The 12,652-nt window shown below is 52.4% G+C and overlaps 7 protein-coding genes across 7 annotated transcripts; 5 read left to right on the top strand and 2 right to left on the bottom strand.

Annotated features, from left to right (window-relative positions):
• Positions 1-432: 432 nt before the first annotated feature.
• Positions 433-1,671, top strand: PG986_013685 (uncharacterized protein; the record flags this gene model as incomplete). The annotated part of the gene is made up of 2 exons (XM_066849907.1): positions 433-1,510; positions 1,565-1,671. The coding sequence occupies 2 exons, from the start codon at positions 433-435 to the stop codon at positions 1,669-1,671; spliced, it is 1,185 nt and encodes a 394-aa protein (XP_066694050.1).
• Positions 1,672-2,175: 504 nt separating this feature from the next.
• Positions 2,176-3,957, bottom strand: PG986_013684 (FAD binding domain-containing protein; the record flags this gene model as incomplete). Its single annotated transcript, XM_066849906.1, has 5 exons — positions 2,176-2,443; positions 2,520-2,881; positions 2,931-3,337; positions 3,392-3,582; positions 3,638-3,957. 5 exons carry the CDS (start codon positions 3,955-3,957, stop codon positions 2,176-2,178), a joined length of 1,548 nt encoding a protein of 515 aa, XP_066694049.1.
• Positions 3,958-5,878: 1,921 nt separating this feature from the next.
• Positions 5,879-7,153, top strand: PG986_013683 (phenylalanine ammonia-lyase; the record flags this gene model as incomplete). The annotated part of the gene is made up of 1 exon (XM_066849905.1): positions 5,879-7,153. One exon carries the CDS (start codon positions 5,879-5,881, stop codon positions 7,151-7,153), a length of 1,275 nt encoding a protein of 424 aa, XP_066694048.1.
• Positions 7,154-7,309: 156 nt separating this feature from the next.
• PG986_013682 (uncharacterized protein) lies at positions 7,310-7,882 on the top strand (the record flags this gene model as incomplete). The annotated part of the gene is made up of 1 exon (XM_066849904.1): positions 7,310-7,882. One exon carries the CDS (start codon positions 7,310-7,312, stop codon positions 7,880-7,882), a length of 573 nt encoding a protein of 190 aa, XP_066694047.1.
• A 198-nt stretch (positions 7,883-8,080) lies between these two features.
• PG986_013681 (uncharacterized protein) lies at positions 8,081-8,642 on the top strand (the record flags this gene model as incomplete). Its single annotated transcript, XM_066849903.1, has 2 exons — positions 8,081-8,411; positions 8,485-8,642. The coding sequence occupies 2 exons, from the start codon at positions 8,081-8,083 to the stop codon at positions 8,640-8,642; spliced, it is 489 nt and encodes a 162-aa protein (XP_066694046.1).
• Positions 8,643-8,827: 185 nt separating this feature from the next.
• PG986_013680 (uncharacterized protein) lies at positions 8,828-9,112 on the bottom strand (the record flags this gene model as incomplete). The annotated part of the gene is made up of 1 exon (XM_066849902.1): positions 8,828-9,112. One exon carries the CDS (start codon positions 9,110-9,112, stop codon positions 8,828-8,830), a length of 285 nt encoding a protein of 94 aa, XP_066694045.1.
• Positions 9,113-10,294: 1,182 nt separating this feature from the next.
• Positions 10,295-10,908, top strand: PG986_013679 (peptidoglycan-binding LysM domain protein; the record flags this gene model as incomplete). The annotated part of the gene is made up of 2 exons (XM_066849901.1): positions 10,295-10,717; positions 10,744-10,908. The coding sequence occupies 2 exons, from the start codon at positions 10,295-10,297 to the stop codon at positions 10,906-10,908; spliced, it is 588 nt and encodes a 195-aa protein (XP_066694044.1).
• Between the last annotated feature and the right edge of the window lie 1,744 nt (positions 10,909-12,652).

The raw sequence follows: 12,652 nt of genomic DNA, 5'->3' as shown, positions 1-12,652 counted from the left end.
TCGGCTGTGTACTCCGGATACTGCATGAGTTCAAACCCGAGACGGATTCTCCGGAGACTGACTTGGTGTTACCTTGGACTAGTAGCCTTGTGCAACCCCTTTGCGATCACATTCTAGCTCTGTAGAGTTCGAGCGTGCCTCTTGCGGAAAGTCCGAAACAAAGATGGGAGCCGATCGTCTGGCCCCATTGGATGCCATCCATTTGTACTGCATATAGTGACCTCTCGCCCGTTTTCGCGAAAGGCCGAACAAGGATACGCCGTCGGAATCGTTTCGCTGCAGTTTGAAGGCCTGGGCAAAGCTGGACCGCTTCTGCGCACCCAGAAAGAGACGTGAATACTTCGTGTAACCTTCAAAAAGGCTGTGCTGACTCCTCCGAGAGCTCTCCAGATTTCCAGATCACCATCATCCCGTTGGGTGCCCATAGCCATCATGTCCCAATCTTTGGATATTCGCGCATTCGATCCGACAATTCCGAAATCCGAGGTAGATAGACTATGGAGAAAGCTGGAAGACACCCGTTTACCAGAATCTCCCATTGTTCCCGACGCAGGTGTCGACTACGGCCCGCCACTGGAATGGGTGCACAAGCTCTTCAAGAAGTGGCTGAACGAGTTCAACTGGGGCGATGCGCAGAAGAGGATAAACAGTTGGAGGCACTATACAGCTCAAATTGAGGAGAAAAGCATCCACTTCCTCCATGAGCCAGCGAAGAGAGGCAAGGAGGGCGCCATTCCTTTGCTACTGGTCCACGGATGGCCAGGGACGTGGTTCGAATTCTCCAGAGTCATCGATCTCCTAGCCAATCCGGAGCATGGCGAACAGGCTTATCATGTAGTTCTCCCTTCTCTCCCGGGATTTACATGGTCTTCAGCGCCCGGTCGCGATTGGACCCTTCAAGACACCGCCCGAATCTTCGACAAGCTGATGCGAGGCCTCGGATATCAGACGTACGTCACGCAAAGAGGAGACTGGGGCCATTTTGTCGTGCGCGAGCTCGGGGCCAGGTATAGCCAGTCTTGCAAGGCTATACACACCAACATGTGCCCCGCAGTGCCTGACGTACCGAGAGACGAATGGACCGACCGAGAGGTTGCAGCCCAGGCCAAGATCGAGTGGTTTCTTGCGGGACACATTGGCTATGGGCTGGAGATGCGGACTCGGCCCCAGACAATAGGCATCGCCATCCTCGACAGCCCCTTGGGAGTGTTGATGTGGATGGGCGAGAAATACCACGAACTCGTCGACCCGAAATATCATGATCTTGAGGACCGAGACTTCGTGGACGACATTTGCACCACATTATGTCTGTACCTCTTCACCCCGCCGAGCATCTTGACCAGTGCATTGTGCTATGCCTCCAACATCAGCCACGATGAATATCCACTGTTCGTTAGGAAGCCAGAAAACTTTATCAAAGTCCCTTTTGGCTTTTCTAGCTACATATATGATGGTGCGCCTGTGAGTCAGCGAGCGGCTGCCACGACAGGCAATTGCAGATGGTTCAAAGGTATTGTTTTTGCAAGTTTTGCTGCTCATTAGTAACGTCGTTAACCGGGTCCAGAATACAATCACGGTGGTCATTTTCCTGCCATGGAGAGTTCTGAAGAGTTTGCCGACGACCTCAGGGATTGCTTTGCCAAACTGCTTCAGATCGAGCCCGACGCTTGAAGACGAGTGAATCAAAGCCTGCTTTGCCGATTCGGGGTCGTTCAGGACTAGGCGCCCTCGGGGATAGCATCGCCTTCAGTTGGTGTATTGGTTATTCCAAAGGCACGCCCATGCAAGAGGCCAAGCGAGTGTTTGTAGGAAACGAGCGCCAGGGCCAGGGCCATGGAAGGAGCTCGCGGATCGAAGAGATGGCCCAACAGGGGTTTCTAGCTTCCACCCCGGCCAAATTGAAAGAGATATCAGCAACGGCGAGTTAGGATATTTCATGACGTAGCTTCCACACTCAAGAATACCATCATTGCAGTATGAATCAATATGAGCATTTGTCTACGTTTCTCTCTGAAAAGACGGATGAATCACAATGCTGGCACCACAATACCCCAAACAGACACGCCGGGACGTGTAGCAGACACACAAGGCACATCTTTGACATTGTATTGATGGGGACATAATATACATGAATGGAGAGTTACCGCACTAGTTTCTCTATTCCAACATGGTCTATTACTGGCCACAAATGACGGGAACATAGAACCGGAAACGGTTGTGTGGGTCATATTCCGCCTTGAGGCCGCGCAGCCGTTCCAAACGCCACGACTCATAACCATAGATTGAGTCCAGTGCTTCGTAGTCGTGGCCGGCGGCGTAGTTGACATATGTTGCTGGCAGACGATCAGGCTGGCCACCGTTCCATATATCCCTTGAATCTTTAGCCCATGTCATTGCCGCATCTAATAGCCCAGATCCGTCCGGGACCACTGTGGCGAAGAACCTATATTGCTTCGCGTCAGTGAATATAGTAAGAAAAGTCACAGCTCTGTCCTTTGGCATGTTGTTGCTCAACTTACATGATGTGGTTCTCCTCACGGTGAGCAAAGGCGGTGGAGTCGGAAGGCACCGCTTGGTACCCAGCAGTCGCGTATCCTTCGTGCCAGGCGTAAGCAGTAGCTGCAAGCTCCGGATAGCGAGCCACATTTGCTACGTAAAGTTCGTACAGAGCCCGCTCTGCTGTGATATTATACTCGACTGTCAGTACACTGGCAAGGGCGATAGGGGCGCCAGCACAATTGCCGTCTGTCAGTGATGATACTTCGGGATATGAAGCATCAAACACATCCTCTGCGACAGCACCAATAGCGTTGAATGGTTTCAAGATTTCTTCCGCTTCACCAGCTGGGCCAGCATAGTAGAAGCTCCATTCGAGTACTGCCTGCGCACGATTAGCAATTGCCATAGAATGGGAGTCCGATGTCACTTACCTCGGTCGTGCTGACGGACGTGTTCATAATGATGGATCCGTAGTTGACACCCATCTTGGGCGGTGTAGTTCCATTGTCGCTCTTGTGAAAACCGTTAAGTGTTTCAAATGCCGTTTCCAACTTATCCTGTGTCCAAACGTAGCTGTGGTAATGCCACGTGTCAATCTCTTTAGGGTAGATTTTCTTGACGACACTGGTGACAATGGCGAAGTTGTGGCCTGCCCCTTTGAGGGCCCAGAGAAGATCTGGATGGCTAGTCTCGTTCACGCCGATCTCTGTCCCGTTTGCCAGAACGACATTGTAATGCAGTATATCATCTAGCACCAACCCATAGAGTCCGCTGTAGCGCCCGTAGCCACCACCGAGGGCGGGACCAATGATGCCGACACATGGCGAGGCTCCGGTGGCTAGCCAAATCAAAGTCAGTGACCACTATTCAGGTCATGTCATGGAGTACGTACTTGTAACATAGCCCGCGTCCCAGAGCGTTGGCACAAGGTCGCGCGCGAATGTGCCGCCTTGAAGTATAGCAGTCCCTTCATCGGGCAGAATACTCACGCCGTTGAGCTGGTTCATGTTTATCTGTATGCCCGAGAAGGCTGACAAGGAAGTCGTGATGCCATGACCTCGGTTCCGCACCAGAAACCCGAAGCTGTTCTCATTGCAGTATGCGACCTACGTTGATGGAGGTTAGCAACATTTATTACGGAGCCTTTGTCCACAGTTGAGAACGTGCAATTTTCGATACATCAGCCTCGCTTGCTGGTTCTACGACGACCTGAACGTCGGGACGCACAAGGGTGTCGAATCTCGAGGTTGCGTTGGACCACTGGGGACTATCAGGCCCGAAAACGAGGGAGCCACTGGAGAGCTGGGGGCCCAGCTCTGTCTCGACTGTGGTTGCTGATATATTTCCTCTCGAGAACAAGCTTCTCTGGAAATATCGAGGCACTGCCGGTGAACTAATGACCGACTGTGGCACTAGCAGGAGGCCATAGGCCACGAGAATAAATTTAAATGACAGCATTTCTGTTTCCCTTGCAGTAATACTTGATAATAATAGTCAACAGCAGGACGAAATCATTCTTTCTTCTCCAGACACAGATATCATGGCCCAAATCTAGTTTTATATTGGAACCATGGATTAAACTTGAGTTGTTATTTTGGACGCGTCCCGAGACAGCGCCTCAGAATTCGATTCCCTCGACACCTCACTGAGGATCCTTCTGATGCTCACCGAGAATGATTCCGAGAAAGCATCGTGAGGCTGGACTTGCAGTCAGTCACACTCTTTTGCCTTGACCAATCATCAAGATGATAATGGCTCAGCCACTGGGCATAAGTATTGGAGAGAACCCCAGCTAGCCTTGAAATGAATGCTCGTTTCTATCATGAGGTCGTAGTAGGATGTGCGGCTGATCGAAGGATCCGAGAGGCTTCTTGATGTAATTTCATCCGAGCCGACTTGGGAAGGCATCACGGAAAAGGAGGACGCAGAGGAAAAGTCCGAACTGATCCTGTAGAGCATCAAAAGAAATGCACTGAGAAGATATTTCCACGATAACCCTAAGCCTTATCACAAAGTGGGAGCACCACGCTCGGCGTGGGCTAGTACGTCCATAACGTACAGCAGCTATCTGCTATGCCCGAGCAGGTGATCTACGGTGGGGAGATACCCTACGTTGGTGTCGCATATAATCAATTTGTTCGCCCAATGTGTCATGGCCTCTTGTCTATTCCACACTCCACAAGAAATTCCAGAAAAGGTGCTCGATCGATCGAGCAGGTCGCTCTGATCTTGATCAAAAGAGAGCATAACTACAGCAGGTGGCGAGCACCATCTGTACCAGACGGGCTCAAGATATGATTCTGGAAGCAATCCGACTTCAGCTTCAAAATGTGGCAGGGCATATGATTGACCTTGAAGGCGCAGAAGCTGGTTGCGCGATCTGCTCGGGATCGAAACCGAAATACTTTTCCATAGTCTCGGGCTGTTTCTTGGTTGGGCCGCGTCTCAAGGATTGCCGGTGTGCCTTCGTCCCAGCATGGGTTCTCCCGATTCCCCCTTTTGCCAGACCTCCGAAGCCACTCCCGGATGCGCAGTTCGGACTGTACAACGCACCAAGATGTGAAGCTGTACTGCAGCAACTTGACAAGCTCAGCCACATAGCCCGGACCGTCTGTTTCCTATTTCCTTTCTTGAAAAGTCCTATGTTTTGGAACCCATCTGACACCAGGTTTCAAGTGCTGACGGATCAGGAATTCATGTAATACAATACCTGGCGCGGGATTTTAGTCTCTGATTGTCATTGGCTGCAAGGAGCCGGCGGCATGATAGACCGGACGAAGCTGAGTGTGCTCATTCAAAGAACACAGGGGCAGGCTGTTTTGCTCTTTTCGGCGTTTGGAGTCTTCCCGTAACGACCGGTTGGCTGTGAATACGGATGCGTTTGAATGATCCGTAGGGCTCGGTGTAATTAACGATTTGAATCCAATTATAGCGTAATCATGTAGTGCCCACGTCAGATGATTTGAGCCCTTCCGGAGTTTCCAAGTAGGGCTCGGGAATGACACTGAGTGTCCCTGTTGCCAACGTCCAAGGGGTGAAGACCGCGGAGAGTGACTGCAATGAGAATGAACGCTGGCAACGTCACCCGAAAGTCTCGGGTGCCATTCAAACGCCACGTGCATCCGTCCAGGAAACCACATTGCTTGTGGGCGATTGTATCTGCTTTCTGTTACAGTGTAAGCCATACAGGATGGCAAATATACTGACTGGGGATCGCAATGTACATGTTTGCTTCTTAAAACACTTGCTGGCGGTTGACGGGTCATAAATATGACCAAATAATGGACTCATCGGCCGATCTGAGAACAAGAATTCACCGTCAAAGCTCTTTCTTTCTCAACATTCTTGACCTTGTGTCCTTTTCATTGAAACCGTTAGCATGTCCAGCCCAGTGTGGTCGTTTACAGACCTAGTCCTGTCTCAAAAGCCCAGACTTTCCAAGACGAGCCTGCCTATTGACGGGCAGAGCCTAACAGTCTCCGATGTAATAGCAGTGTCAAGAGATCTTGTACACGTGGGGCTCACGGCCAAGTCGATCGATTCTATCAAAGCGTGCACCACAATCATTCCGGAAAAGATTGCCATGGGCCATGCTATTTACGGCGTCAATACGGGATTTGGAGGTAGCGCCGATACGAGATCGGACGATGTTGAGAGGGTCCAACAAAGCTTGATTAGCCACCTGACGTGTGGTATCATTGCAGACGACATTCAGCAGCTCGTCCCGAAGATTAATGGACATGCTGGTCAGAGCAATGGACGAGACTCCCCTGGCGATTGCTTCTCTGAAAGGCAAGAGCAGCGCGCCGTGATGAGAAGTTCGCTTCCCCTGAACGACCCGCTCTCTTCCACCTGCATGGCGGAATCGTGGTCCCGGGCATCGATGCTGATCCGTTTAAACTCCCTGGCCGGCGGCGCGTCAGGCATCCGGCTCGATATCGCGGCATCTTTGGTAGACCTCTTGAATAAGGATGTGGTGCCGCGCATCCCCGTTCGTGGGAGCATTTCGGCGTCGGGGGACCTAAGCGCCCTCGCCTGGATCGGCGCCGTGATGCAAGGCAAGCCGAGCGCTACAGCATATACTGGCCCACGGCTCGGCACGACAAGGAAGGCTACAAGAGCAGACGTCGCCTTGGCGGAGGCTGATATAACGCCCATCAGCCTACACGCAAAAGAGGGCCTCGCCATCGTAAACGGGACGGCCGTATCAGCGGGGGTCGCAGCACTTGCCGCGTACGAAGCAGTCAACCTTGCGACATTAGCGCAGGTATTAACAGCCATGAGCGTGGAGGCATTGCGCGGCAGTGATGAAAGCTTCGAGCCTTTTATCGGGCGGGTGAGGCCGCACTCGGGGCAGGTGGATAGCGCCCGGAATATCAAGGCTTTCTTGAACGGGTCGCGCCTACTCAACCGGCACGATGGCGGCGATGTCACACTACGACAGGATCGATATTCATTACGCACGTCTAGCCAATGGATCGGTCCCGTACTGGAAGACTTTTGTCTAGCATACCACCAATTGACCGTCGAGCTCAATTCTGTGACGGATAACCCTGTGATCGATCCGGAAACAAGCCGAGTATTCCACGGCGGTAATTTTCAGGTTAGTACTCGCCCCTATCCCCTCTTTCCTGGCGCGCCTCTCGAAATATGACTTGGATGCGGCATTGTATGTCATCTATACAGAGACATCAAAGGCACTGACTGACACCTCTTATTGGATAGGCACGCGCTGTTACGTCGGCGGTCGAAAAGCTCCGCCAAGGCCTCCAAAGCATCGGCCGCATGCTTTTTTACCCAATGTACCGAGATGATCAACCCGGCTACTAGCTGGGGCTTGCCGCCGAATCTGTGTTCTGACGATACCAATGACTCGTTCCTGTTCAAAGGGCTTGACGTGGTTATCGCCGGCCTCACCTCGGAATTAGGATTCCTAGCCAACCCCGTCGGGTCACACGTTCAGACAGCCGAAATGGGCAACCAATCCCTCAACTCTCTGGCGCTCGTATCGGCACGCTATACGCTCGAGGCCGTGGACGTCCTTTCTCAAATTGCATCAGCACACCTCCTAGCAGTATGCCAAGCGCTAGATTTACGTAGCATAGAAATAGAAGGTCGGAAAGCTGGCCACGGTCCGCCCGATGCGTCGCCATACATTGGTCAGGCCGCAAAACGTATATATCGGTTCCTCCGAAGAGATCTTGGCATCCCCTTTCTGGGAGAGGAGCACCTGGCCTCGACCAAGCCCACGCCTAGTGGTACTTCGCCAAGTATCGGACTATACAACACGCGTGTCTACCAGTCAATCAGGTCGGGACGCTTATTTGATGTCGTTTTCGAATGTCTTGAGGAGGTAGTTGAGCAGGAGAAAAGACACGCATAGAATGAGCAGGAGAAAGGGCACTGCCGGAATATGGGTACTTACAGCTACTACGAAGCGGCTGCGCCAGCCAGTATGGCACGGCTGTACCAGCCTTCCTGCGGCTGAGGATTGTTACGACCCCTCTTTGACAGGCTGTTTGGATAACCTCCTTCCCTTTTGCAAGTAGCAATTTATAGTACTGATAGAGTTTCGAGAAAAATGTGGCGTTTACATGACTTCATTTCGTCCGTACGATGGCCTAGATTTGAGCTGGTCCTCGACAAGAAGCCCGAGTGGGCGCGGTGGCAGCCTGCGTTCGAGCTGTTCCCAGACCGAGACGTACACCACTCGGAGGACCTGTACGAGCCGCACCCGACCAAGAAGCACCTGTGGCTGCACCGGGGCCGGGCCGACGACCTGTTCAAGCTCCAGTGGATGCAGCAGGTCAAGGCGACGAACATGGAGAGGGGGGCTCGAGCGGCACCCGCTCGTCGCCACGGCTCTGGTCGGCGGCGAGGGCAGGCCTGTGCCCTTCGTCATACTGGAGCTGGTCAGTAGTGGCAGCGATGAGCGAGAAACAACGCAGCTTGGAGAGGAAGAGATTGGGCCTTTGATTCATGAAGTCAACGAGCAGCCGGTGGGCCAGGTTCGCATTCCCAGGGACAAGGTGATTGTGGCGGATTCTGCGCGGCCATTCAGGAGGCTGGGCAAGGGGACGCTGGATCGGATATGGGTGTTGGCGGACTACAAAGACGAGGTTGAGAAGCTGTACAGCACGTAAAGGGAATTTGAAGGAGGCTAAACTTCTGTGTTCATATGACAAATGAAAGCTGTCGCTTACCATTTCGCAGCCTGGACATGCTCTTCCCCCTTGACAATGCCAGCGCCATTCTTGCTAGAAACGTATAGCCGAGGGCCTGTGAAGAGGCTCGTCCAGAACTCCTCCAACCAGTGGTTTTTACATTTTCACACAAAAGCAGCTGCTGGAAGAGATCGCTGTCCGTCCTTGATCAAGTCCTCTGCTATCAGCACAATCAGGATGCCCATAAACCAAAAGACCGACATGGCAAGAAACAGCTCTCGAAACGACACACAACCCAGTGTGTCCTTCTTGTAAACGCCGTAGCAGAATCTGGATAGGCAGGCCAGGCCGGTGCCCCAGATCAAGAGTGACTCGACATCGATGCCGAAGATTGATCCGAGCAAGCCGGTGCCCATGGAGGCCAAGGGGTTGTCGTAGAAGCCAGTCATGGTTTCCTCCCTGTTCGTCGAATTTTGTTTTTATCCTCTAGGATATGAGGTATGATGCCAACTCTGAAAATTCGTAGCAGCGTAATGATCACTTCGTAACTTGGCCCTCGGGGCTTTCAAGGCTGCAGAGGTCAAGGATCGTTGCTTTCGCACGGATGAACTCGAGTGTAGGAACTTGCAGGTGGTCACGGCGCAGAGTTCAAAGTACGAATCCGAAAAACCATCAATCGTCAAACGTCAGGATTTATATGCAGTCAGATCACCCTATCTCCGGAAGACGTTTTTTCCCACCAACAGTTTTCTGGCATTGGCATTGATGGCATCTGCTATTGGTCACATAAGCTTTGCATCTCACATCGAGGTTGGCATTGGATCTGGCTCGCCAGACGGTTTGTAACGTAACCAGGAGTTTTGCCCATTTCTCACATATGGCAACTGGTAAACCGGCCGTGAAGACATGCGCGTGCGTATCCCATTTGCCTGGGTTGCGATACATTGAATTGAGATCGGCATCGCGCAGCACGAATTGCGTCGAGCATGGTCGCATGGCGGATGGGTCAATGATTCGAGACGCCGTCGTGGCAGAATACAACAAGCCGGATTTTTTTTTCGCTTCATCGTCGCCTCAAACAAGGCACGCAGTGTGGTGTTGTCGGCAATAGCGAGCCTCGCCAGCCGGAGTACGTGGCTGTCGTTGTTTGATCGTGGGTTGGAGTTATTTTAATTCAAATTATTATATTAATGTGATAATTTAAAAATATGTTAGTTTAATTGGAAAAACCTAGTAGTTTAACTACTAAGACGCTAAGTTCAATCCTTAGAGTGAGGTGTGGTGCATGAAACAAAAGGGGCCCCGGCTTGACGTCAGACCACTTTGTTCGGCAATGCAGTCAGTGGTGGCTGAGCGGGCGTCGGGGGCACCCCTTGACGCGTACCATCGAACGGTGCATGCGGGAATGAAATCCAAGCAGCGACGCAGATATTAGCAAACTGTTTCTTCAATTCATCCAAAAGATAGGTAATCAATCACTCAATCAATCCATCAATCAATCAATCATTTGCTGCTGGTACTCGCAGAACTTCGCTTTTGAAATCCCTGCTTTATTCGAGAAAGACATCCCGAAAACCTACCAGCTTTTGACGTGCACCAATCACATCCGTCACATCACATAACCAACCAACATGGGTCGCTGGTCGCAGTACGAGACGGACGAGGAGCGGCTGCCCGAGGGCATGGTGCGCATCGGGTACGACGCCGACGACCAGACCTACACCTTCAAAGACACCAGCGACGGCAGCATCTGGGAGAGCGCCCCGGGCAGCCAGTACGGGCGCCTGACGCGCATCTCCGGGCCCTCTTCCTCTGCGTCCCCGCCGACCAGCCGCCCCAACGAGAGCTACAGCGACGGGGACGCCCCGCCCCCGCCCTACGCCTACGACGAGCACGCCGAGCCCGACGACAGCTGGAGCGGCAACCAGAAGATCTCGTGGCGGGCCGACATGATGCCCCTGCTCAACTTCTTCACCATCATCGGCCTGTTCCTGCTCGGCGTCTTCTGGTTCCTGCACAAGACCGTCGGCAGCGGCAGCGGGAATGAGGGGGCGGTGCGGCGGCGCCGGTGGTGCCCAAGTGTGCGCCGGGCGCGCGCACTTATAGCGTCAAGCAGGGCGACACGTGCTGGGACATTGCGAATCGCAAAGCCCTGGAGGTCGACGATATCCTGAGGGAGAACAAGGGTCTCGATTGCGATAACCTGGAGATCGGCGACCTCATCTGTGTACCGACGACTTCTTGAAGAGCTGGCTGGCCGGCCTACTGGTCTGCTGAGCACCGAATAAAATGGGCTATGAAATTATGATGCCGTCCGGCATATAGGACTTGTCCGTTGAGTGGGGCATGTGGGTGGAAAGGCTGGGGGTAGACTTATGAGAGCGAGGGTTCTGATCAGTCGCGCAGACATGATCGTGCATTGACGTGCAAAAGTAACGACGAGATCAACTATCCACACAGGGCATCATACCCTCCGACAATCAAACAGTATATGGGGATTTGATCTGTGTCGGAGGGAGGTTCGAGAAACGACGTATATACACGGTTTAGGTTCAGGTCCCTAACAAGAGCAATAATCTATCCATGGGAGAACAGCAAAACCTCACTGAGTAAGTACGGTGTAATGGAAGCCAGGTATTCATAAGAGAAGATATGAGTGCACCTTTAAGCGGCTTCTATTTCCTCGATGGATCGCATGATCTACTTACCTTGGCATTGTGTCATTAATATGCCCTCAATAGGTGTTTGTACCAATACGTCGGTCAATTACTCCCGATAAATCCTGATGGAGTGCAATCTACAATCTTAGATACAGTAGTCTTAAATCGATCCATCATGCATCAAGATTCGAACAACTCAGATCGTAAGAGCAGACTTGAGAGGAAAATCAAGGGGAATGGATATTGCTCGACTTTAGTTATAGCATGAGGGAAGGGGCTCTCGTTTGCTCGGGTTTAGTTACTGTCCAACGAGGTCCTCGTGAACTCGTCGAGAGTTGATATCTAACTCCCGCAAAGAGGATACGGCATGCCCGAGTATAAAGGCCAGTTCCAGTGTCATTATGTACCAGCCATACCATCCGTGGGTTTTAGTTCTTCATCACGTACATTGGGTGTGATCATAACACCTGCTACTCGCCCTCTAGTTTCTTACTCACTGCAACAAAATGGTCTCACCACGTCCCGCTTTGCTGGCGTTGCTGGCAGCCGTCATCACCGCCGCACCAGGCCTAGCCCTTCCACACAAACAAGAAGAATAGATGGCCATCGCGTCGGCCGGCTTGGCCACGGCTGAGGCGCCGGCTTTGCTGGCTTCCAACACCACCATCAGCGACCTCGAAGAACGACGAGATGGAGATGAACATGTCCCCGCCTGGGACCACCATTGCTGGCCGGACCTCCCGGGGAAAAGAGTGCCAGGCACCCGATGTGTGGCCCACACACGTGTTCCGATCCATGACGAAATTCTGTAGAACTCTTTGCGCCGGCGGCCATGGCAGGTGGGAGAGTGGCTCAAGGTCGAGGCCCATTCCATCCCCGAGCCCGGCAGAAACGTCAATTACTGCAAGGCCGCGCCCTTCGAGGATGAATAAGCATCGTGCTGTATTCTCCCTTTCACTTGGAGCTGGACAGGCTGGGCCGAGGCACTCCCTGCTGATTGGAAAGAAAGGGAGGGAGGGAGGAGGATGGGGGGTAAACACTCTACGCTTGCTTGACACGCCACTTGAAAGGAGAGTCTCCCATAAGAGCGCTGCTGTACCACATAAACTTTGGATTTGATACCACACTCGTCTTGCTTGCCTTATGGATGAAGTTGCTGTAGATAAATGCAGATCTGCACACGTACTTATGCGCTGTATACAAGTAGGTATGTAGGTACCTTTTTATGCAGCGCAAGCAATATCGTCACAGTTTTACCCCTCCATGCTGAGGCCCGTTGAAGGTGGGATGTCGACACAGGCCCGCCGATCTCCGGCAGCCAAATGAATT

The sequence above is a fragment of the Apiospora aurea genome (genome assembly GCF_038362705.1).
Source record: "Apiospora aurea strain CBS 24483 chromosome Unknown utg000009l_segment0_segment0, whole genome shotgun sequence".
NCBI classification, from domain to species: domain Eukaryota; kingdom Fungi; phylum Ascomycota; class Sordariomycetes; order Amphisphaeriales; family Apiosporaceae; genus Apiospora; species Apiospora aurea.
Note: the sequence above shows the minus strand (reverse complement) of the source record. Positions and strands in the feature narration are given on the sequence as shown.